Source organism: Moschus berezovskii, chromosome 27 (assembly GCF_049115385.1).
Source record: "Moschus berezovskii isolate FMDL1 chromosome 27, NW_MosBer_1.0, whole genome shotgun sequence".
Taxonomy (NCBI): Eukaryota; Metazoa; Chordata; class Mammalia; order Artiodactyla; family Moschidae; genus Moschus; species Moschus berezovskii.
In genome coordinates this window covers 33,793,451-33,819,159 of record NC_142486.1, presented here as the reverse complement: position 1 = coordinate 33,819,159, position 25,709 = coordinate 33,793,451, and the positions used below count along the sequence as shown (strand labels likewise).

General features: G+C 46.0%; 1 protein-coding gene across 1 annotated transcript in view; it reads right to left on the bottom strand.

Annotated features, from left to right (window-relative positions):
* Positions 1–25,709, bottom strand: part of GRIN2A (glutamate ionotropic receptor NMDA type subunit 2A) — a 433,921-nt gene that overhangs the window by 27,391 nt on the left and 380,821 nt on the right. The window contains exon 10 of the mRNA XM_055409472.2: positions 16,832–17,019. Within this exon, the coding sequence (XP_055265447.2) occupies positions 16,832–17,019 (188 nt within the window). The remainder of the gene's footprint in view (positions 1–16,831; positions 17,020–25,709) is intronic.

Here is a 25,709-nt window from a genome sequence, read left to right as displayed (position 1 = left end):
AATTAAAATGGACTGGAATGGGTGAATTTAACTCAGATGACCATTATATCTACTACTGTGGGCAGGAATCCCTTAGAAGAAATGGAGTAGCTATCATGGTCAACAAAAGAGTCCGAAATGCAGTACTTGGATGCAATCTTAAAAATGACAGAATGATTTCTGTTTGTTTCCAAGGCAAACCATTCAATATTACAGTAATCCAGGCCTATGCCCCAACCAGTAATGCTGAAGAAGCCGAAGTTGAACGGTTCTATGAAGCCCTACAAGACCTTTTAGAACTAACACCCAAAAAAGATGTCCTTTTCATTATAGGGGACTGGAATGCAAAAGTAGGAAGTCAAGAAACCCCTGGAGTAACAGGCAAATTTGGCCTTGGAGCACGGAATGAAGCAGGACAAAGGCTAATAGAGTTTTGTCAAGAGAACACACTGGTCATAGCAAACACCCTCTTCCAACAACACAAGAGAAGACTCTACACATGGACATCACCAGATGGTCAACACCGAAATCAGATTGAGTCTATTCTTTGCAGCCAAAGATGGAGAAGCTCTATACAGTTAGCAAAAACAAGACCAGGAGCTGACTGTGGCTCAGATCAGGAAGTCCTTATTGCCAAATTCAGACTGAAATTGAAGAAAGTAGGGAAAACCACTAGACCACTCAGATATGACCTAAATCAAATCCCTTATGATTATACAGTGGAAGTGAGAAATAGATTCAAGGGACTAGATCTGATAGATAGAGTGCCTGAAGAACTCTGAACGGAGGTTCGTGACATTGAACAGGAGACAGGGACCAAGACCATCCCCATGGAAAAGAAATGCAAAAAAGCAAAATGGCTGTCTGAGGAGGCCTTACAAATAACTGTGAAAAGAAGAGAAGCGAAAAGCAAAGGAGAAAAGGAAAGATATACGCATCTGAATGCAGAGTTCCAAAGAATAGCAAGGAGAGATAAGAAAGCCTTCCTCAGTGATCAATGCAAAGAAATAGAGGAAAACAACAGAATGGGAAAAACAAGAGATCTCTTCAAGAAAATTAGAGACACCAAGGGAACATTTCATGCAAAGATGGGCTCGTTAAAGGACAGAAATGGTATGGACCTAATGGAAACAGAAGATATTAAGAAGAGGTGGCAAGAATACACAGAAGAACTGTACAAAAAAGATCTTCACGACCAAGATAGTCACGATAACGTGATCACTGACCTAGAGCCAGACATCTTGGAATATGAAGTCAAGTGGGCCTTAGAAAGCCTCACTACGAACAAAGCTAGTGGAGGTGATGGAATTCCAGTTGAGCTATTTCAAATCTTGAAAGATGATGCTGTGAAAGTGTTGCACTCAATATGCCAGCAAATTTGGAAAACTCAGCAGTGGCCACAGGACTGGAAAAGGTCAGTCTTCATTCCAATCCCAAAGAAAGGCAATGCCAAAGAATGCTCAAACTACCGCACAATTGCACTCATCTCACACGCTAGTCAAGTCATGCTCAAAATTCTCCAAGCCAGGCTTCAGCAATATGTGAACCATGAACTCCCAGATGTTCAAGCGAGTTTTAGAAAAGGCAGAGGCACCAGAGATCAAATTGCCAACATCCGTTGGATCATGGAGAAAGCAAGAGAGTTCCAGAAAAACATCTATTTCTGCTTCATTGACTATGCCAAAGCCTTTGACTGTGTGGATCACAATAAACTGTGGAACATTCTGAAAGACATGGGAATACCAGACCACCTGACCTGCCTCTTGAGAAACCTGCATGCAGGTCAGGAAGAACAGTCAGAACTGGACATGGAACAACAGACTGGTTCCAAATAGGAAAAGGAGTACGTCAAGGCTGTATATTGTCACCTTGCTTATTTAACTTATGTGCAGAGTACATCATGAGGAACGCTGGGCTGGAAGAAGCACAAGCTGGAATCAAGATTGCTGGGAGAAATATCAATAACCTCAGATATGCAGATGACACTACCCTTATGGCAGAAAGTGAAGAGGAACTCAAAAGCCTCTTGATGAAAGTGAAAGAGGAGAGTGAAAAGGTTGGCTTGAAGCTCAACATTCAGAAAAATAAGATCATGGCATCTGGTCTCATCACTTCATGGGAAATAGATGGGAAAACAGTGGAAACAGTGTCAGACTTTATTTTTTGGGGCTCCAAAATCACTGCAGATGATGATTGCAGCCATGAAATCAAAAGCCGCTTACTCCTTGGAAGGAAAGTTATGACCAGCCTAGGCAGCATATTAAAAAGCAGAGACATTACTTTGCCAACAAAGGTCCGTCTAGTCAAGGCTATGGTTTTTCCTGTGGTCATGTATGGATGTGAGGGTTGGACTGTGAAGAAAGCTGATTGCCGAAGAATTGATGCTTTTGAACTGTGGTGCTGGAGAAGACTCTTGAGAGTCCCTTGGACTGCAAGGGGGTCTAACCAGTCCATTCTAAAGGAGATCAATCCTGGGTGTTCATTGGAAGGACTGATGCTAAAGCTAAAACTGCAATACTTTGGCCACCTCCTGCGACGAGTTGACTCAAAAAATTAGATTCAGTCAATCCGTCAGTGATGGTCCCTGGCCACACATCCCTAGTGGGTTCCAGTGAGACCACATCTGCACATTTAAGGGATCAGGATAACCATCACATCCAAACTTGGTTCCAGATATAATTCAATCAATAGAAACACTGATTCATTTTCTGCCTAAATGTGGGTCTTTCAGTCTTGCCTGCTTTATTTTTAACTTTGTTATTATGGTCAATGCATGAAAATGAAATCTTTAAAAGCAACAGACACTTTCATATCTATTTTATTCCTTTCTGAACAACTACTTCTGCTCACAATCTAATCCAGTATCTCCTTTTTGTGGTCAGTGTGCAGGCTGATGCTTACAAGTTCCACACCACTTCTTCCTCAGGTTTGCACAATCATCAAGGTTTCTAGAGATGGAAGCCTAACTAAGAACTTTGAGAGAAGGAGGATGAATGAAACATAAGAGCCAACATCCAATTCCACAGACTCCAAATGGGTGGGGTCTGTTGGCTACTGACATTGATAACCAGTACTTGCCAATCAAAGAATAAGAGGCTTCTACATGCTAAATATTGTTATTCTAAAGAGTGATTCTTAAGTAATTAGCCTCCAATTAAAATAAATAAATAAATAAAAATGTTTAAAAAAGAGTGGTTCTTAAAAAGGAGTGAAATTGAGTCATTAGTAGAGACGTGGATGGACCTAGAGACTGCCATACAGAGTGAAGTAAGTCAGAAAAACAAATAGTGTATATCAACACATGTATCTGGGGTCTAGAAAAATTGTATGTGCTTAGTTGCTCAGTCATGTCTGACTCTTTGTGACCCCATGGACTGTAGACCTCCAGGCACCTCTGTCCATGGGGGTTCTCCGGGCAAGAATACTGGAGTGGGTTGCCATGCCCTCCTCCAGGGAATCTTTCCAACCCTGGGATTGAACCCAGGTGTCCCTCCTCAGTGATCTGAGGTGACCTAAGTGGGAAGAAAACCCCAAAAAGGGGATTACTTACACATGCAGGCATATGCATACATACAGCTGATCCACTTTGCTGTACAGCAGAAATTAACACAGTATTGTAAAGCAATTAAACTCCAATAGAAATTAATTTAAAAAAGAAATTATAAAGCAAATCTTATTTCTGTTTACAAAGGCTATGCAAGTATATTGTAATAACTCAAAATCAATACAAAATTCTTAAAATTAAAAAAATAATAAAGAGTGGTTCTTAGTTTTATTGTGTATTAGAATCACTCAGAGAAGATGTAAAAATGCCCTGAAGGGTGAATAATTAGGAATCTGCACCAGGCTCCTCTGTCCACGGAATTCTCCAGGCAAGACTACTAGAGTGGGTTGCCATTTCCTTCTCCAGAGGATCTTCCCAACTCAGGGACTGAACCTGGGTCTGCCGCATTGCAGGCAGATTCTTTACTGTCTGAGCTCCCAGCAAAGCCTGATTTCAACATCTCCCTAACTGAGTCTGATGAACACAGAAGTGCCCAAAGAGTCTTTCAAAGTAAGGTAACTGTCGATGGCAAGATGGCAAAACCTTTCTTCATTTTTACGTCCCACCACCTGGCTCGTAGAAGCTGCTCAGTTATTCTTGGATGGATGTCTACAGGGAGAATGAATGAATGGGCAAATGTGTGAAAAAGTTGAGGGGTTCTGTCAATAGCACTCAGCCCCTGCTCACTTGATTACGGAGTTTGTGATTTACAGAGTGGCTTTGCTTAGCCTAAACTGTGATTTCCGCCTTTGAAGTCTCAATTTGATTAAAATACGTTTAGCAAGGAACAATAACTTCCTGAAATGCTGGGGATTATGCAGCTCCAAGGAGCTCTGCGGGGAACAAGCAATTCCAGCAAGCAAGTCGGTCTTTGTGAACCTGGAGAGGCTGTTCGGCAAGCCTGTATCAGGGCCAAACATCTGACTCCTCTTAATTACATTCTGTCCTTGTTTCATTCCTTCTCATCTCTTGCTTTTGGGTCCTGAGTTTTCCCCAAACTGCCAGGGTTGAATGATCTCAAAAATTAGGCTGAGCCTGTTCCCATGGTGCCGGGGCCTGGGGCATGGGCAAGTCTCCTTCCTTTTGGAATGATGGAGAAAACAGAGGTCACTTTCTCTCCCACCCTCAAGCTCTGTTGCCAAGTTATTTAGTCCAGTATCACCTGCAGGCAACTTATCCTTCAGTGAAAGAGGACAGAACAGAGGCTGGCTACTGACCTGCGTGTGTGCTTGCACGCTCAGTCATGTCAGACTCTTTGGGACCCCATGGACTGTCGCCTGCCAGGCTCCTCTGTCCGTGGAATTCTCCAGGCGAGAATACTGGAGTGGGTTGCCATGTCCTCCTCCAGGGGATCTTCCCGACCCAGGGATCAAACCTGCATCTCCTGCATCGCAGGCAGATAACTTTACCCACTGAGCCACCTGGGAAGCCCTGCTACTGACTTATGTGCTTTTAAATCACATAGGTGAGTAGCGCCTTCCCAGATGGGAACGCTTGCTGAATGAGATGTCTGGGAGGGTAAGAGCAGATAAAGGAGACATGGTATTGCATAATGGTTCAAATGAAGACCCTAGAGCCTACTTGCCCAGGTTGGATCAGCCACTCAGTATAGCTTGACACATGACTCAAACTTTCTGTGACTTAGTTTCCTCATCTGTAGGCAGACACTTCTAGTCATAATTCATGGTATTTAATAACTGTGAGAACTGCATGAAATTAATACACATACAGAAGGATTATCTTATGACCCATAGTGGCCCCTCTGTGAATGTTACCTGTTGCTATAAACTTCGATAAAAATAACACTAATGATGGTAGCTTTGAGTGACTTCCCTTTCGACACGTGGAAAACTGTCTCTTCCCCCTGCAAGTAGCTCCTCGGAGCCTCCCCCCACCAAACCCCCCATCCTCATTTTGGCTTTTATCTCTTTAAATGGACCTAGGCCGCTGGTTGACATAGGGTGTTGCTGAGTCATCTGAGGACACCGGGACCTATGTCAGGAAGAGCTGCTGGCAGGGGAGGCCAGCGGGAGACAGATTAAGACTTCTCCCAGGCGGGAGTGAGTCAGCTGGGGGTCTGCACCCGGCTCCACCATGGAGCCCAGCGGGGGCAGCGGATGGCTCCCAGGCTCGTCCTGCGTTATCTGCAATGAGAGTAACTGCTCAGCTGACCAAGCCAGGCTGCGCTGTAGAGGCAGGAGGGTGTTACCTGAGTAGTCCCCCGAGCACACCTCTCTCTCTGATCCTGCCTCTCCCCTTCGGCCTTTTTGCACCCTTTGTTCTCTCCTTTTTCTCCTCCTCTCTCTCCATCTCTTCTTCCATCCTTCTCCCCCTCGTGTACCCCTGTCCCTCTTTCCTATCTGCCCCTTCTTTCTTCCTTTCTCCATCTGGATCTTTTCGCTTTCCTTAGAAGAACCGGACAACCTACAATATCAAGTCTTCTCTGCCTCCCTTGTCTTCCTCCAGACCGTCTAAGGCCAGGGTCATCACACTTTTTCGACAAATGGCCCAACAATAAATATTCGGGGTTGCGCAGATTCTACAACTTCTGTCCCAACAGTGTGACTCTGCTGTGGTAGGGGAAACAGCCACAGACAATACCTGAATGAATGGATGTGACTGCGTTTCAATAAAACTGGATTTTCAAAAATAGACAGTAACGCTCTTTCTCTGTTTGCCTCCTTGATCACAAACCACAGACTCACTCAGGATTGACGATCCATTCCAGTTCTAAAATATAATCTTGCTGATTATATCCATCCCAGTAAAGTGCGTTAGAACAGAGCAGACGTATTTGACTACTAGAGCACACAGATTAGATAACAGGAGAACTTGCCTGCATGGCAGTGAAAACGTGGGCCAGAGGTTTGGGAAGACTGTCCCCCTGGACAGTGGTTTGGTGATTTCCTCTCTGTGTCTCTTGCCTAGAGACGCCTGCTGTTCATCCCAAAGAAAATAGCATCCTGAACTGAACTTCATCAGAGAAGGTATTTGATGAATGAAGTAAGCCTCACAAAAGTGTATCTATGGTATTTTCAAGTCCATGCGTTCATTTATTCATTCATCCAAGGAGGTTTACTTGAGCATCTACTATGTGCAAAGCTCAGGAACGAGTCCTAGCGGAGAGGAAAGGGCAACAGAATGGACATGAAAGTGCGTGGCCTGTGTTGGTGGGAATATAAATTCGTGCAGCCCCTAGAGAGAACAGTGTGTGTGTGTTTAGCTGTGTCCATATCTTTGTGACCCCCTGGACACATAGCCTGCCAAGCTTCTCTACACATGGAATTTTCCAGGCAATATTGGAGTGGGTTGTCATTTTCTTCTCCAGGGGATCTTCCTGACTCAGGGACTGAACTTGCATGTCCTATATTGGCAGGTGGATTCTTTTACCACTGAGCCACCAGGGAAGCCCATTTGTTCTCACACTTAACTGAGGAAACTGGAACTCAGAGAAACAGACTGGCCATGCAGCTAGAAGTTACAGAACCTTCCATCACACCCCTTCACTTGTGTCACTTAGTGAAATGGCACACAAATGCTATAAGCATGGAGCTAAAGAAGTTTCCTTTCTCCGAGAAAGGAGTTTCATGGAACTAAAGGCTTCCCAGATGGCTCAGTGATAAAAGAAGGTGCCTGCAATGCAGGAGATGCTCAGGAGACCCGGATTTGATTCCTGGAGTGGGAAGATTCTCTGGAGAAGGAAATGGCATCCCACTCTAGTATTCTTGCCTGGGAAATCCCATGGGCAGAGGAGCCTGGCAGGCTGCAGTCCATGGGGTCGTAAAGAGTCAGATATGATTGAGTGACTACACAGCAACAGCAACAAAGGGGTTTCTAGTTTGTCAGCATATCTTGAGCTGCAGTCTTTGAGGAAACCTTCACAGAGGGGTGTGTGGGCTGACGGATGGGTCAGATATCAGATAAGGAAATGAGTTCAGGAGGAGATGGGAGAAGGGACTCTGAATTTAAAGGGGGAGTGTTGCATAAAAGAATCCATGCTTCTGAAAAAAAAATCCTAATGATGCAATGTCAGATACTGTAGGCAGATGAGCACAGAAAATATTTAGGAGTGAGGTGGCCTGCAGCGATATCTTCCACCCGCATGGCTGTACCTTCATGGCTTAAGCCAGCCCTAAGAAGATGGGCTGCAAAGCCACGCAGGGATGTGTGGGTGATGCTCACCACCCAAGTTGTGGGGGCACTCAGGTCTCCCCGAGACTCACATGTCGGCCCAAAGATATTAAGCTGAGAAGCTTGAAGAGGACAGTACTCAGGACATTAGCAACCCGTTCCATGGCTCAGAGCAATTTATGAGAGTCCTAATTAGATACACAAACGACTTCTGCAACCACACAAACACACTCGAGTCTGGCTGGCTGCATGGGGTCCCTCACCATCAAAAGCCATCCTGCACGTTCAGTGCAAGCTGCTGCTGCTGCTGCTAAGTCACGTCAGTCGTGTCCGACTCTGTGCGACCCTGTAGACTGCAGCCCACCAGGCTCCCCCATCCCTGGGATTCTCCAGGCGAGAACACTGGAGTGGGTTGCCATTTCCTTCTCCAATGTGTGAAAGTGAAAAGTGAACATGAAGTCGCTCAGTCGTGTCCGACCCTTAGCGACTCCATGGACTGCAGCCCACCAGGCTCCTCCATCCATGGGATTTTCTAGGCAATAGTACTGGAGTGGCTTGCCATTCAGTGCAAGAGCTACCTACAAATAAAGGAATCGGGAACGTTAACAGTGAGCCACTCGGAAGCAGGGAGTGGGCTTCTCCACTGTCGGCCCCCAGCACTCCCCCCTTCCCAGAACTGCGAGCATCTTATCCAGGCATGCTTCCTGAAGTGCTTCCCAAAGCTCTAGAGTCAACGGCAGCAAGGTTCCTCAGTAACACTAGAGCAGACGTGTGGTCCCGTCTGATTTGCTATCAACTGGGGATGAGTCTTCAAAACGGCTGCTTACAAAGCTGCAGTGCCAAAGGGACAAGGGAGCCAATCCAACTGAAGTGATATAGATGGGGTCTGGCGAATACTCCGTCTGTGAATCTACTATGTACATCCAAATATGATCCAACTGGGGCTCCCCAGGTGGCACTCATGATAAAGAACCCACCTGCTAATGCAGCAGATTTAAGAGATGCAGGCTCTATCCCTACGTCAGGAAGATCTCCTGAGGTAGCAAGGCATGGCAACCCACTCCAGAATTCTGGCCTGGAGTATCCCATGGACAAAGGAGCCTGGTGGGCTACAGTCTCCTGCACGGTCTCACGGAGTTCGAATCGACTGAAATGACTGAGCACGCATGGGGTCACCAGCTAGTTTTAAAACCAAGAGAGTCCCCGCAAAATGGGTTGAGCTGGTCACCTTAGAATATAAGATGAATACATATGCATGTGTCATATCTTTCAAATATTTATATATGATACGGGATATACCTTATAAATTTTATAAAAATATTTGATAAATACATATATTCCATTTTATTTCTTTAATGAACTCAGACTAGACACCAGGGAGAGGTAATGCTTTTCTGAGTTTAAAAAGAAACCAACAACCATGAAAACTGAGCAAAATACAAGAGGAAGATTAAATGCTTTTCAAAGCTAAATATATGACTTGTAGCTAAAGTGACGGAGAAGGCAATGGCAAGCCACTCCAGTACTCTTGCCCAGAAAATCCATGGATGGAGGAGCCTGGTAGGCTGCAGGGGTCGCTAAGGGTCGGACACAACTGAGCGACTTGACTTTTACTTTTCACTTTCACACATTGGAGAAGGAAATGGCAATCCACTCCAGTGTTCTTGCCTGGAGAATCCCAGGGATGGGGGAGCCTGGTGGGCTTCCGTCTATGGGGTCACACAGAGTCCGACATGACTGAAGTGACTTAGCAGCAGCAGCAGCAGCTAAAGTGATGGAGAAGGCAACGGCAACCCACTCCAGTACTCTTGCCTGGAGAATCCCATGGACGGATGAGCCTGGTAGGCTGCAGTCCGTGGGGTTGCGAAGAGTCGGACACAACTGAGCAACTTCACTTTCACTTTTCACTTTCATGCATTGGAGAAGGAAATGGCAACCCACTCCAGTGTTCTTGCCTGGAGAATCCCAGGGACGGGGGAGCCTGGTGGGCTGCCATCTATGGGGTCGCACAGAGTCAGACATGACTGAAGTGACTTATCAGCAGCTAAAGTGATCTGGCCATTCGTAAGACTTCTCCAGAAACCTAGTTGAATGGAAATATGATCAGAGCTGGAATCAGGCAAACCTGGTTCAATTTTTACCTCTAACAAAAAATCTATACAGGGCACCGTCCACAGACCAGCATCAGCAGCATCACCTGGAGCTTGTTAGAAGTGCAGACTCTTAGGCTCCCCAGATTGACTGGAACACAGCCTGAACTTTAAACAGATCACTGGGTGAGTCCTGATTAGAAGTTTGAGAAGCTCTGCTATAACTCATGTGTGCGTGCATGCTAAGTTGCTTCAGTCATGTCCAACCCTGTGCGACCCTATGGACCATAGCCCTCCAGGCTCCTCTGTCCATGGGAGTCTCCAGGCAAGAATACTGGAGCGGGTTGCCATGCCCTCCTCCAGGGGATCTTTCTGACCCAGGGATCGAGCCCATGTCTCTTATGTCTCCTGCACTACTGGGCAGGTTCTTTACCACTAGTGCCACATGGAAAGCCTCTTGCTATAGCTCATGTAACCTAAACGAGCCTCGTTTTCCTGCTCTGCAAAACATAGGTAATAAGATCTACTCCAGAACATTGTGCAAATAACTATAAAGATCATTGGTGATGCACTTATCATGGTAGTAGACCATTGAGTATAGGCTCAAAATCTTGGTTTCCTTCTATTTTCTCAACACCACCTGTTTCTGAATAATGTTACAAATCAACGTGTTCTCCTAGATATCTTATTGTTGGCTTCTATCCATCAAAAGGGCCTTTAACCTCTATGATTTTCTTCTATCTCTTCAAATCCCAGAATCACATAAAAATTACACAATCCATGAGATGGATGGAGCCTACGAGACTTTCTGATCAACCTCTCCTTTGAAGCCAGAAATGCCATTTTTTTAGGTCCCAGACTTACTCATTCTTTATGTTCTCAGGCAGCTGTCACCGCTTAGGTGCCGGGATGATACCAGGGACCCAGTAGTTATTTGCTGGCTGCTGGATAAGCTAATGGATGGGGCTTTGGGAACTCTGGCCCATCCTAATCTCTGTCTCAATCTTACTTGTTTTCTTTATGACTTATTCTGTGTTTTCATTCCTCTACTAAAAAATAAGATATAGCTCATATTTCTCTTCGACCACTCTCTCATCTATTCAAGACACCAAAGTGTGTGTGTGTGTATGTGTGTATAGGCTTCCCAGGTGGTTCGAGTGGTAAAGAATCCACCTGCCAATGCAGGAGACCCAAGAGATGCCAGTTTGATCACTGGGTTCGGATGATTCCCTGGAGTAGGAAATGGCAACCTGCTCCAGTATTCTTGCCTGGAAAATTCCATGGATAGAGGAGCCTGGTGGGCTACAGTCCATGGGGCCACAGAGAGTTGCACACAGCTGAGCAACTGAGCCCATACATATACAAACATGAATATATACATGAATTATTACAAATATGTTCATATTTTGAAATTAGACATTTTAATTCCACACATTGCCAACCAACTGGATGGTAAGCTCCTTGAAGGAAGGAAGGATTCCTTCTTGGAACCTCAGTGCCTAGGAATGTGTGTTTCTCAGTAAACAATGGGTATTGATGATCGATGCTGAAAAGTATCTTTGAGTGTCCCCAAGTGAACTCCCAGGTGGCGCTAGTGGTAAAGAACCCACCTGCCAATGCAGGTTTGGTCCCTGGGTCAGGAAGATCCCCTGGAGAAGGGCACAGTCACCCATTCTAGCACTTTTGCCTGGAGAATCCCATAGGCAGAGGAGCCTGGTGGGCTACAGTCCACAGGGTTGCAGAGCCGGACACAACCAGAGCAACTTAGCATGCCTGCACCTGCACGCCACTATTTCAGAAAGGACATAACAGTCAGATAGGAAAAGGAGGGTAAGGTCTTACTGGGACCCTGTATATCTCTTACGGGAGATTGGCAGGCCCTTTCCTAGGGAAATACTCGGTAGGCTTCACATAAGAGGTTCCCCCAATAACCAAACACTCTACTCAAAAGGTTATATTTACATAGCTCATTAGGAAAATTTTTTATACTTTGACACTCATTAGACTCGTAATCGCCCACCGAAGCTACTCTATAACAAGAGATAAACATTCCATTCCAGGGGATGAATAATAATTAGGGACCGCTCAGCACTGTGCTCTTTCCAGGTCTAATTTTGGAGTATAATTAATCCTGCCGAAGCTGCATAAGATAAGTGAAATATTTATGCAGCTGTGTTAATTCATGTATTTACTCCTAGAGAGACATTCAGAATTGGACATGGCTTTCCGGGAAGATTATCTCAAGACGCCCCCTGGAGCCACGTCATTTTCTCTCCCATGGCTTGGCCTCCAGATGGTCTCTGAGGATGAAGCTGTGAAGACACATCCCCCAATCCAGACAGTCTGACCAGGAAAGCCCTGAACTGGGACAGAAAATACCTCTAAGAATCTAGACACTCTGTTAAAACAGGAAATACCTCTTTGGTTTATCTGGATGCCTCTACTGTTTTTTTTTTTTTTTTGCCACAGAGGGGAGGTTTCTGTTCAGAACGGCATTTCCATGATGCTAACTTGACCATATTATCACCAATACGACACTAAAAATGCTTTTTTGAATCCGTGAGCTGTGGATGGACAACAATAATGCGGGGAGCAGGGAGGAAGAGAGGAGGAAGGGCAGGGGGACAATGATGATGGTGGTGGTCATGACGATGGCATTTACTGAATCATTCCTATTTCCAGGTGGCTGTTTAAATATAACTTTTCATTTTATCTTCGTGACAACCTTATCTGGTAAATATTTCTGTATTCAACTGCAGATGAATAAACTGAGGCTAAAAAAAAATTAACCTTTTCACGGAAGCACTTGGAAATGGGACAATAGCTATCATCCAACATACACTAAATTACTTCTTCTTCAAGGATCTATGGGCTTCCCAGATGGTGCCAGTGGTAAAGACCCTGTCTGCCCAGGCAGGAGATGCCGGTTTGATCCCTGGGTCTGGAAGAGCCCCTGGAGTAGGAAATGGCAACCCACTCCAGCATTCTTGCCTGGGAAATCTCGTGGACAGAGGAGCCTGGTGGGCTACGGTCCATGGAGTTGCAAAGAGTCAGACACGGCTGAGTGAGCAAGAGCACACACATTCACATGTACACACACAGGGATCTATACATCCCAAGCATCCAATTAGCAATCTTTGATGGGCATTCTGGAGAATTAAGTGAAACAAAAGTCTGAAATGACTGACCCTCACCAACAGTAAGTCCCCTTAAAGTAGATGCTTCGCCACTTACTCACTAAGGGACTGATAAGCCCGCTGAGCTGCTGTTTCATTCTCCATAAAAGGATCATAGGCAATATTTAACTTTATAAAGTTGTGATGAATATTCAGTTACAGAACACATGTAACACATCCGGTGTGGTGATTGGCATATCCTATTCCCCAAATATGTTGCTATTTCATAAAAGATGCCGCAGAAGTGACAGCAGTGGTAGGTAGGTGTAGAGTTAGAACCGACAGATTTGACAGCTACCCATCATATTTAAAATTTCCTGTCAAATGAAATACATCCTGACACTAACCATTTATCCATGTGTGTATGTATTCATCCAGTCCTTCAACGACCAGTTACTTGTTATGTTCGAGATTCTGTGGTTTTTACTGCTGGAAACGAGACTCTCGTCAGCGGGGTAGTTCTCACCGCGGGGAGGTGCTTAGGTGACCACCGTGGCAGATGGATGCTTCAATCCCGTGTGCACACACACCTGGTCGTGTAACTCCAAAACTCCTCTTTACAAGGCCGAGCAGTGGTCCCAACCTTTTTGCACCAGTTTCACGGAAGACAATCTTTCTATGGATGGGGGTGGGAAATGGTTTCGGGATAACTCAAGCACATTAAATCTATTGTGCACTTTATTTCTATAATGATTACATCAGCTCCACCTCAGATCATCATTAGACCCCAGAGGCTGGCACCCCTGCTCCAGAGTATACTCTGGGCTTTGCCATAGGACTTGCTTCGGACAGAAGGGTGTGAGCATATGTGAATGTGACAAAGCTAGCCAACAAGACCTGTGGTATAGCACAGGGAACTCTGCTCAATGTTATGAAAGGAAGTCTTAGTGGCTCAGTCGTCTCTGACTCTCGGCAACATCAAGAACTATAGCCTGCCAGGCTCCTCTGTCCACGGAACTCTCCAGGCAAGAATACTGGAGTGGGTTGCCATTCCCTTCTCCAGGGGATCTTCCCAACTCGGGGACCAATCCAGGGTCTCCTCGCAGTGCAGGCAGATTCTTTACCATCTGAGCCACCAGGGAAGCCCAATCATTATTATATAACAACCTAAATGGGAAAAGAATTCGAAAAAGAATAGACACGTGTATCTGTAGAACTGAATCACTCTGCTATACACCTGAAACTAACAGAGCACTGCTGATCCAACTCTGTGCTGTGCTGTGCTCAGTCATCTTAGCCGTGTCCAACTTTTTGTGACCCCATGGACTGTAGCCCTCCAGGCTCCTCTGTGGGATTCTGCAGGCCAGACTCCTGGAGTAGGGAGCCGTTCCCTCCTCCAGACCTTCCCAACCCAAAGATCAAACCTAGATCTCCTGCACTGTAGGCAGATTCTTTACCTTCTGAGACACCAAGGAAGCCCATGAATACTGGAGTTGGTTGCCATGCCCTCTTCCAGGGGATCTTCCCGACCCAGGAATAGAACCCATATCTCCAGCGGCTCCTGCACTGCAGGCATGTTCTGAAACTATACTCCCATATAAAATAAAAAATTTAAAAAAAGAAAGCTGAAACTTGAAATGTGCCCGTGCAGGTGGGTGTTTTCTCCTGTGCCTCCAACACAGCCAGGAAAAGAGCTTCTCCCAGGTAACTGCTGCCCTTTCAGCCTGAGACCCAGAATAAACTCAGATGGAACAAAGACCCTAGAGATGATCCCTGGGCTTGCAGCAGCAGGAGTGGAGCCACCATGGCCCAAGGCAAGCTTTCCCACTCAACCTGTGCTCTCTCGAGCAAAATAAATTCCAATTGTCATGTGCTTCCAAGATGTCACAGCAATAACTGGGCAAGTTACTATGACACAGCAGAGAATATGGCTGTCGATATGACTGAAAGGGACCAATGCCTTAGAGAGAATCCAAAGATTCAGATGCTCTCATTTGGAGTTAAATATAAAACACATTTAGGTTTCTTGATGACACTGTGAGAATCTAAGGCTTAAATCTGGGAGTAGAGGGTGTAAGGCATTATGCCCTTTGCTCAAGTTTACACCAACAGTACACACAAACCTCTGCCTCTTTCAACACTGTGTTTGGCCACAGTGGTTGACAGACCGTCCTCCCCAGCCCTGGACTAGAGCAGCATGTCGTGGCATGTGCGCATGCGCAGTCGCTTCAGCTGTGTCCGACTCTTTGTGATCCTATGGACTGTAGCCCACCAGGCTCCTCTGTGCATGGGATTCTCTAGGCAAGAACACTGGAGTAGGTTGCCATCTCCTCCTCCAGGGGATCTTCCTGACCCAGGGATCAAACCCAAGGTTCTTATATCTCCCTCATTGACAGGCGGGTTCTTTATTTCTAGTGCCACCTGGGAAGTCCTGCATTTTCTGGAACCATCTCCAAATATAGCCTCCACCCATTCTTGAATGCAGCTTCTGACCTATGCCCTGAACATTTGTTTCTGACTCATACTTACTCGTTTTCAGGGTTCACCCGCCATCTCTGCTGCTCTTGCCTTTCCTATCTCAATGTGGCAAGTCCAAGGGGAACCAGCATGCCATTTGAGCCAGGACAGGATTCTAACACCATGTCCTAGAGCAATGAGCTATGTTGAAATCCCCAACTAAAAGTAGAGATGGACAGAAGGAAACACTGCTGGAGAGAGTCAGTCCAGTTAGCTGGAAGCTCCATAAACACCCTCACTCCATTAGACTGCAAGCCCATGAGGGTGGAAATGGCTTTTTCTCAGGATAGGCAGCCAAGGGGTGCATTGTAGTGGAAATCCATGGGATTTCTGCTAACTCTTCCCTGTATAGCGATCACTTCTCCTTCATCTCCCCACAGGAAAATAATAGGGGCTGTCATGTTAGGACAATGTAACCCTATCCTCTGTTCACTCCTGAGGGCTCCAGGAAAGAGCCTTGGACCCAAAATCGATCAGGAATCCTTCCTCTGGAATTTGAAATTTAGAATTTGGAAAATAGAGACTGGGACTTATTACAGCCTAGTTTCGTGATGTCACTGCTCTAGAAACAGTGATGGACAGGGGAGCCTGCTGTGCTTCGGTCCACAGGGTCTCAGAGAGTCGGACACTTAGCGAGACTGTGTTCAGAGACTTAGCAACTGAACAATTGCTCTAGAGCAGAGCATTCCCCCTTAATCCCGATCCTGTAAATGTGTGAGAGTGAAAGCTGCTCAGTCGTGTCCGACTCTTCGTGACCCCATGGACTAGAGTTCACCAGGCTCCTCTGTCCATGGGATTCTCCAGGCCAGAACACTGGAGTGGGTTGCCATGTCCTCCTCCAGGGGATCTTCCCCACCTACGGATTGAACCTGGCTCCCCTGTGTTGCAGGCAGATATTTTACTGTATGCTTGGGGTCAGATAATTCTGTGTTTTGAGATATTTTTAGAGGGGGCTGTCCTGGGCATTGAAAGATGCCAGCACCCCTCACCCCTGGCCTCTACCCACCAAATGCTGGTATCAAATAACCTCCTTGTCATGACAATCAAAAATATCTCCAGATGCAGGCAAATATCCCCCAGGGGATGAAATCCCTGCCCCGCACTGAGAAGCACTCCTTCAGAGAGAGGACCCATGAATTCCTGATGCTGAGGCCCCAGGGCTGCCCTGGTTCCTGTTTTTCCCTCTGAACTTATTTGCTCAACTCTTTCCTAAATTCACTGAGATAGACACTTCTGCATCCTTAAAATAAACTCCTTTTAATTGACTTAGTTGTCCGTAATTGGTTTCCATTATAAGCAACCTAAACAACCATGGTACCATGTGGTCAGCACTCAGTAAATACTTATAGTGAGCTAAGTCATTACCCAAAGATCCACTGGAAAGCCAGTTAGGACACAGAGAGTGTGAGGGTCTCAAGCCCCCCGGAAGCAGGGGGAGTCAGCCAGAGTCTTACCATCACCCACAAACTGGAGCAGGGCCAGGTCAATCTGCCTCTTCCACGGAGAACCCTTCTGGAGGGCGATCCCGTAACCAGTGGTAGCAAAGATGTACCCACTCCCAATGGTCACCAGCTTGCAGCCTTCATCCCTTCCAGCCTTGTAATTCAAGACGGCAGCATCGTAGATGAAAGCGTCCAGTTTCCTGCAACGACAAGAAGCCAGGGAGTCAAGGTGAGGGTGAGGTACCGTCTCGGGGCCCCTCTCCAGAGGCCCGATCCAGCATCGCACAATTCCCTATCACGCAGGAGATGATGACTCATGACTGCTCCGTCCCATCATCATAAAAGGATCTATTTTTAATGAGGAGATAAAAGCCAAAACCTTTTCTCTCCAAGTTACAAGAGGCAGCTAAATAAAGACATGAAGAATCCTTATGCCCAAGTGAGTAAACAGTCGAGTTTGCTGGTTTGCTAAGTGTTTGCCCTCAGCGCTCCCAACAGTGTAGAACGGTGGCCTATTTAGAGAGGTTTGCATTGGAACAAAACAAACCATTAACGGACAGGAGAATTTGGTGGCTGCATGTAGGAAGCAGAGAGAGACCAAACAGGAATGGTGTCCCTTCCTGCCCAAAGAGACATGTTTACTATTCATTTCTATTACAAAAACTATTATATCATAATTTTTAGAAGCCCAAATAATGTAGAAAATATTAAGAGTACAGTTAAAATTAAAATTGCCTATAATTCTGTAACTCAGAGGCAACCTCTATTAATGTATTTGTGAACAAACTTCCAAATTTTGTATGCATTTGTACACACACACACACACACACACACACACCCCTTTGAAAACAGGGACTGGTAACTTCTTTTGTAAAGACACTATAATAAATAGTTTAGGCTTAGTCTCTGATGCAACTACTCAACTCTGCTGCTGTGGCATGTTAAAGGCTGAATTGTGTTTTCTCAAAATTCATATGTTAAAGTCCTAAGCCCCAGTATCTCTGAATATGACCTTATTTGGAGATGGGGCCATTGCAGATGTGATTAGTTAAGGTGAGGTCATACTGGAGCAAGGTTGGCTCCTAACCCAATACCACTGGTGTCCTGATAAAAAGAAGGAATTTGGAGAGAATGAACTTACGGCTGCCAGGGGGAAGAATGGGGAGAAGGGATAGTTAGGGAGTTTGGAATGCATATGTACACACTGCTATATTTTAAGTGAATAGCCAACAAGGACCTACAGTATAGCACAGGGCACTCTGCTCAATGTTACGTGGCAGCCTGGATGGAGGGGAGTTTGGGGAAGAATGTGTGTTAGAGGTTCAGTTGTATTGGACTTTTTGCAACTCCATGGACTGTAGCCCACCAGGCTCCTCTGTCCACGGGATTTCCCAGGAAAGAACACTGGAGTAGGTTGTCATTCCCTTCTCTAGGGGCTCTTCCCAAGGCAGGGATCTGAACCCTGCATTGAGGGCAGATTCTTTACCATCTGAGCCACCAGGGGAGAATAGATATATGTACATATATGGCTGAGTCCCTGGAAATACACCTGAAACGATACTGTTAATCACTTAGACCCCAGTACAAAATAAAAAGTTTTTAAAAAGTAAAAAGAAGGAATTTGGACACAGACGTGCTCACAGGGAGACTGTCAAGGGAAGGTTGGAGTTATGCTGCCACAAGCCTAGGAACCACCAGAGGCCAGAAGACCCTTCTCCTGGTGCCTTCAGAGGGGCCACAGCCCTATGGACAACCTTGATCTTGGCCTTCCAGCCTCCAGAAATATGAGACAAAAAAAATTCCTATTGCTTAAGCTTCTCAGTTTGTGACACTTTGTTATCACAGTCCTAGGAAACTATACACAGTATGAGAGCAGCCATTGATAACACATAAATGAAGGAGTTCAACTCTGTCCCAATAAAAGGTTATTTACACAAAATAGCCTGGCCCATGGGACATTAGTTTGCCAACACTGTTTCAGTCTCTAAAATATAATGATGCCATGCAAACCATTTTACCAATGGCTTTCTTTTCTTATTTCATCCCACACATAGTGAATGTGTTTCTATGTCAATAAACAGAGCACTCTTTTTAATTTTTTGGTACATTTATTTTTATTGAGGTATAACTTATATGAAATAAAGCATGAGGTAATTTTTTACATACGTGTACATCCTTGAAATCATCACACAGATCAAGATAGAAAACAACGTCACCATCATCTCAAAAGTTCTGTTCGCCTCTCCCAGTCAGCACCCTCCAAAAAGCAAGCATCTGGTAATCCTCTCAAAGATACTGTTGCTGCTGTTTAGTTGCTAAGTCATGTATGACTCTTTCTGACCCTATGGACTGCAGCACGCCAGGCTGCTCTGTCGTCCACTGTTTCCCGCAGATTGCTCAGACTTACGTCCATTGAGTCGATGGACTCAGTGCTATCTAACCATCTCATCCTCTGCCGGCCTCTTCTTTTGCCTTTGATCTTTCCCAGCACCAGGGTCTTTTCCAATGAGTCGGCTCTTCGCATCAGGTGGCCAGAGTATTGGAGCTTCAGCATCAGTCCTCCCAATGAATAGTGAGGGTTGATTTCCTTTAGGATGAACTGGTTTGATCTCCTTGCTATCCAAGGACTCTCAAGAGTCTTCTCCAGCACCACAGTTCAAAAACATCAATTCTTTGGTATCCAGCCCTTTTTATGGACCAACTCTCACATCTGTACATGACTACTGGAAAAATCATAGCTTTGACCACATGGACCTTTGTTTGCCAAGTGATGTCTCTGGTTTTTAATACCCTGTCTAGATTTTGTTGTGGACCACATACTGTCAGAACACTTCATAGCAGAAGGACTGATACTGAAGCTGAAACTCCAATACTTTGACTACCTGATGCAAAGAACTGACTCATTTGGAAAGACCCTGATGCTGGGAAAGATTGAAGGCAGGAGGAGAAGGCAATGACAGAGGATGAGATGGTTGGATGGCATCACTGACTCAATGGACATGAGTTTGGGTAAACTCCGGGAGTTGGTGATAGACAGGGAGACCCAGCATGCTGCGGTCCATCGGGTTGCAAAGAGTTGGACAAGACTGAGTGACTGAACTGAACTGAACTTCACTGTGACCCATCAACCTTGAGTGGCCTTTCATGGCATGGCTCATGGCTTCTTTGAGTTACACAAGCCCCTTCACCATGACAAGGCTGTGGTTCATGAAGCGGTTCAAAGACATGGCTGCGCCTAATTCAGGACCTACATACCTGTTAGTGGGCCTCTATGCGGTTTCCTTGGAGAAGGAAATGGCAACCCACCCCAGTGTTCTTGCCTGGAGAATCCCAGGGATGGGGGAGCCTGATGGGCTGCCATCTATGGGGTCACACAGAGTCGGACACGACTGAAGTGACTTAGCAGCAGCAGCAGCAGCATGCGGTTTCCTATTTTTTAAGTTATTTAAGAAGGCTGAAATGATCAATCACCCTTGAAAACAGGGACGGAAGTATAAACTCTAAAGTAATAAGAAAAGTCAGTTGAGGAGTGCTCAACTTCCTGACACTTTTTCAGCTTTACTGCCCTTCTCTCCTTAACAAGAAGACATAAAACAGTGAAGCAAAGAAAAATGAAAGTGGCAGGGAGATCATGTAAAACGTTGCATCCTTCCAGAGACAACTGCTGAAGGGCTCCCTGTGGGGACAAAACTATTTGGAAGGTTTACAGCTATGCTCTTCATTTTAATTTTTTTGTTTCTTTAATGGCTAGAGATGAGGCCAGACTACAGGACATGTCTCACCAACAGACTCTGAAGCTTTCATCTCAGGGTTGTAGGGTTGGAGACTCGGTTTTCTACTCTGAGACTATTAAAAGGGCATCAGATGATCCAGTGGAAGAGTGGGAAAAACTGAGCATCATCAATGGTGATGATGAACACAGCCGACAAATCAAGAGAAAACAGCCTTTCTGGAGAGCCAGCAATGCTACTGTGGTTCAGTCGCTCAGTTGTGTCTGACTCTTTGTGACCCCATGGACTGCAGCACGCCAGGTTTCCCTGTCCACCATCTTCCAGAGTTTGCTCAAACTCATGTCCATTGAATCAATGATGTCATCCAACCATCTCATCCTCTATTGCCCCTTCCCCTCCTGCCCTCAATCTTTCCCAGCATCAGAGTCTTTTCTAATGAGTTGGCTTCTCCCATCAGGTGGCCAGAGTATTGGAGCTTCAGCTTCAGCATCAGTCCTTCCAATGAATATTCAGGGTTGATTTCCTTTAGGATTGACTGGTTTGATCTCCTTGCAGTCCAAGGGACTCTCAAGAGTTCACCAACACCACAGTTTGAAAGCATCAGTTCTTCACTGCTCAGCCTTCTTTATGGTCTAGAACGTGGACCATATGGTCCAACTCTCACATCCGTACATGACTACTGGGAAAACCATAGCTTTGACTATATGGACCTTTGTCAGAAAAGTAATGTCTCTGCTTTTTAATATGCTGTCTAGTTTTGTCATGGTTTTTCTTCCAAGGAGCAAGTGTCTTTTAATTTCATGGCTTCAGTCACCACCTGCAGTGATTTTGGAGCCCAAGAAAATAAAGTCTGCTACTGTTTCCACTGTTTCCCCATCTATTTGCCATGAATTGATGGAACCAGATGCCATGATCTTAGCTTTTTGAATGTTGAGATTTAAGCCAACTTTTTCACTCTCCTCTTTGACCTTCATCAAGAGGCTCTTTAGTTTTTCTTTCTGCCAGAAGGGTGGTGTCATCTGTGTATCTGAAGTTATTGATATTTCTCCCGGCAATCTTGATTCCAGCTTGTCCTTCATCCAACCCAGCATATCGCATGATGTACTCTGCATAAAAGTTAAATAAGCAGGGTGACAATATACAGCCTTGATTAACTCGTTTCCCAATTTTGAACCAGTCTGTTGTTCTATGTCCAGTTCTAATTGTTGCTTCTTGACCTGCATACAGGTTTCTCTGAGACCCATGGAGGTGGGAGGGAGTTAGTTGCTAAAGGTTGATTTGTGCATGATGGCAGGAGGGCATGTGACAGGAGCCATGGAGGAGCAGGTGATAGGGATTTATGTTCTTTGTCTACATTTGGACGACAGCACCACCTCAGGAAAGTCACTTCCTTCTTTTGCACTGCTGGTTTGTCATCTGTGAGATGAGGTGACATCGTGGTCCTGTGAAACTGCAGAATTCTATGATTCGGCAAGGCAGGAGTCATCTTCTGTCACCCCGAATAGGGAAACTGAGACTTAGGATAACATGTGCTCTGGGGCGTATGGGACAAACGGATGGCAAGTGTCCTCTTAATGAAGTTGTAGAGCTTGCAAGTCCAGTGCTTTATGTTGCCATGGGGATGCTAAGAACCTGGGTTTTATCGAAACTTTCTAAGACTCACCCATCTCTCTGACCTCAATTCCTCAAAAAGCAGACACAAATCAACTCCTAGGTGTGTGCAAGGGTATTCATATATTAAGGCCATTTGTTGGTATTCGTGGGGTGAAAGTCCTCCCCATCCTGCTAAGCCACCACATGTTTATACATTTCTGGAGTGGAAATTAAATCTGTACCTGGCACCTGTATGAGAGCTGTCCAACAGCAGCGTAAATTCGTATTTTATGGAGAGGCACAGATTTCTGCAAATCATTACCATATTTCATGACAAGTCTTGAGCTGAGCAAAAAACAGCTGGATAAGCCCAAAGAAAAAGGGGAGGTTTACTTGGAAAATGAAGCTTGCAAGAGCAAGATATCATCAAGTCAGAGGGAGGACGCCTGCAAAAACACAGTTAATTCTGAGCAAAGTGATCGCACGCTGGCACCTCTGCGGGCACTGGCACCGGTACTCTTAGAGGGGTGTGACCAGGAAGACTCTCTGTGGTCTCAGGGCCACGTCAGAACCAACGTGAGGACAGCACGTGAAGGAAACCACAGGGCTATGTGACTTTGATTTCTGTCCCTCATGGAGGATTCTAGACAGCTGGAGTCTAAATGCATTGGTCACAGATTCCTGCATGTTCAAGAACCTCTGAGGCCTTACACAGTACCCCCGACAGACAAGGCCGTTGTTTGCACAATGCTCGACAAAAGTGCACACTGTTTTACATGCATTGTCCCAGTGGGGCCTCACAAATGCCCAGTAGGGAGATTTATTATTATTACTTATTTTATTTTCTTGTGTTGTTTATGAGCAAATTCCGAGAGGCTAAGGAATTGTAGTGCTGGAAAAAACCGGAGAGTCCCTTGAACAGCAAGGAGATCAAACCAGTCAGTTCTAAGGGAAATCAACCCTGAATATTCACTGGAAGATGCTGAAGCTGAACCTCTGATATTTTGGACACCTGATGGGAAGAGCTGACTCATTGGAAAAGACCCTGATGCTGGGAAAGATTGAGGGCAGGAGGAGAAAGGGGCAGCAGAGGATGAGATGGTTGGATGGCATCACCGACTCAATGGACATGAACCTGGGTGAACTCCGGGAGATGGTGAGGGACAGGGAGGCCTGGCATGCTGCAGTCCACGGGGCCACAAAGAGTCGGACACGACTGAGTGACTGAGCAACAGTGGAAGACTGCCTGAAGCTCGCCAGCAGTATTTCCAAACTTCGTCCGGGAAGTTCCCTACAAAGGAACCTTCAAGTTACGAACTTTCAAAGATGCTAATGTGCAGTCCATCAATGCTAAGCGTGAGTGAAATCGTGGCTTACCCTGCATCTCCTATTGCTGAATATCCTCCAGCTCTCCCATCTCCCACCTCCTTTCCCTCCTCCAGTCAGGAACTCTTCTTGCCTGTTTGCTCCATGCCAGCCCTGTATGCCAGCTATTGTCCTGGATTACTGTACTTTTCAAGGTACTTTACTGTAACATTAAAAATGCTTTCTCTATTTCTTGTGCTTGTTTTTTAATGTATTATTTGCATGAGTAGTATTATAAACCTATTATAGTACAGTACAATATAGCTGACTGTGTTAGTTGGGTGCCTAAGCTAACTCTGTTGGACTCAGGAGCAAATTGGACTGATGAACGCATTCTCGGAATGGAACTCAATTGTATGTAGGGGACTTACTGCACGCACTCTGTCTGTAGCAGCACTGTCCAGGAGCACTTTCTACAGTGATGGAAATACTCCATATCTGCTATGACTATCGAGCACTTCACATGCGGTTAGCGCAACTGAGGACCAGAGGTGTCCATTTTATTTCATTTCATTAAATCAGATTCCGGTATAAATGGCCACACGTGGTCAGGGGCTACAGAAGTGGCTCCCAGTGGGCAGGGGAGGCAGGGCTCTGGCCTCTCCTGGCTCCGACTCAGAGACCTGTGCCTTTGATCTCCTTCCCACTGATGGAAAAATGTTTCCCTTGTTAAAAAGAAAAGATGTAAAACTCGCTGACGCCCTCCAGCTCGGGCTTTGTGGTCAAAGCCTTTGAACAAGGCCCCTGTGTTTCTCAGCCTCCTTCTTCTCCCTGTAAAGCGGGGCAGACACGAGCTGCCCTCTGAGGGCCACTGGGAATAAAGGGAGGTTATGTAAGAAGATGAGTGTGCAGGGCCCGGCATAGAACAAATGCTCCAGACACACTGACGGATCCCTCTGCATTCAGATTTTCCAGCAGAGGGGCTTACAACATTCATGAATTGTGCAGGACAAACCCGGTCCTGAATACTTTATAGACATTATCTTGTTTCACTTACTTCCTCTAACTGAGTAAAGTTGGATGCACGCCTGCCATCCCCGTGGAACAAGGAAATGGAGGCCCCAAGAGGTAAAGTGAGGGACATGGCAGGCTAGCTTATGTAAGTGTCAGACGGCACTTGGGCTTAACACAGCCTGACGACAAAGGCCACAGACATAACCACTGGGACCACGTTATCCATAGACTGTGGAGTAAACGGAAGCAGCTGTCTCTTACTTATGAAACTCTGGCTGGGGGTTACAGCTCGATGTTAAACCCACCATGATGAAAAAATGGAAAGGCTCAGACCAGAGGCATCGAGGTTTTAAAAGATCGGGTGGGTTGTTCAGTTTTGTCTTTCCCAGGAGATTCTCAGCCATGTGATGTCTGGAGTCACCTCCAGAGGAGACATCTTTTGCCCCCAACACATCTTAACCCTACTCGTTTGGGAGTCGTTTAGGCATAGATGGCCACAGCTTCTTGTTGAGGGTGAAGCATCAGACAGAGAAGCCCAACTGAGACCAAAAGCGCTGGGGGGATTGGAACTGCAATGGCGGGTGAGAGAGAGGCATGTTAGGCTGCACGTGGTAACTGGCAGCTCAGGGAATGAAACAACACGGACATTAGAGGCGGGCACTGGAAGAAGAACCCCTCAGAACTCAGAGCCGTGGCTGGAAGCCTCAGGCCTCACAGGGAGGAGCCAGTGATGCTCTTCTGCTTGGTTTTTTCTTCTCTTGCTTTTTTTTTTCTTTCTTAATTTACTCATTTACTTATTTTTGTGGTGGGTCTTTGTTGCTGCGCAGGCTTCTCTCTAGCTCCGGTGAGTGGGAGCTACTCTTTGCGGTGCACGGGCTTCTCAGTGCAGTGGCTTCTCTCGTTGCAGAGCACAGGCTCTAGGGCATGCGGGTTTCAGCAGCTGCGGCACGTGGGCTCAGAAGTTGCAGCTTTAGAGTGCAGGCTCAGTAGTCGTACACGGGCTTACTTGTTCTGCAGCATGTGGGATCTTCCCAGACCAGGGATCAAACCCATGTCTCCTGTGTTGGCAGGTGGATTCTTTACCACCGAGCTACCAGGGAAGCCTTTCTTCTCCTGCTTTTTAAGTGAAGATGTCTACGGCCCTGCCACACGGCTGTCACTGGCTCAGTGCTTCTCCTACTTGGGGGCGGGGGAGGCTCAAAGATCCTGTCTGAGAACCATGCTGGGGACAGAGTGCCTGCCAGGCC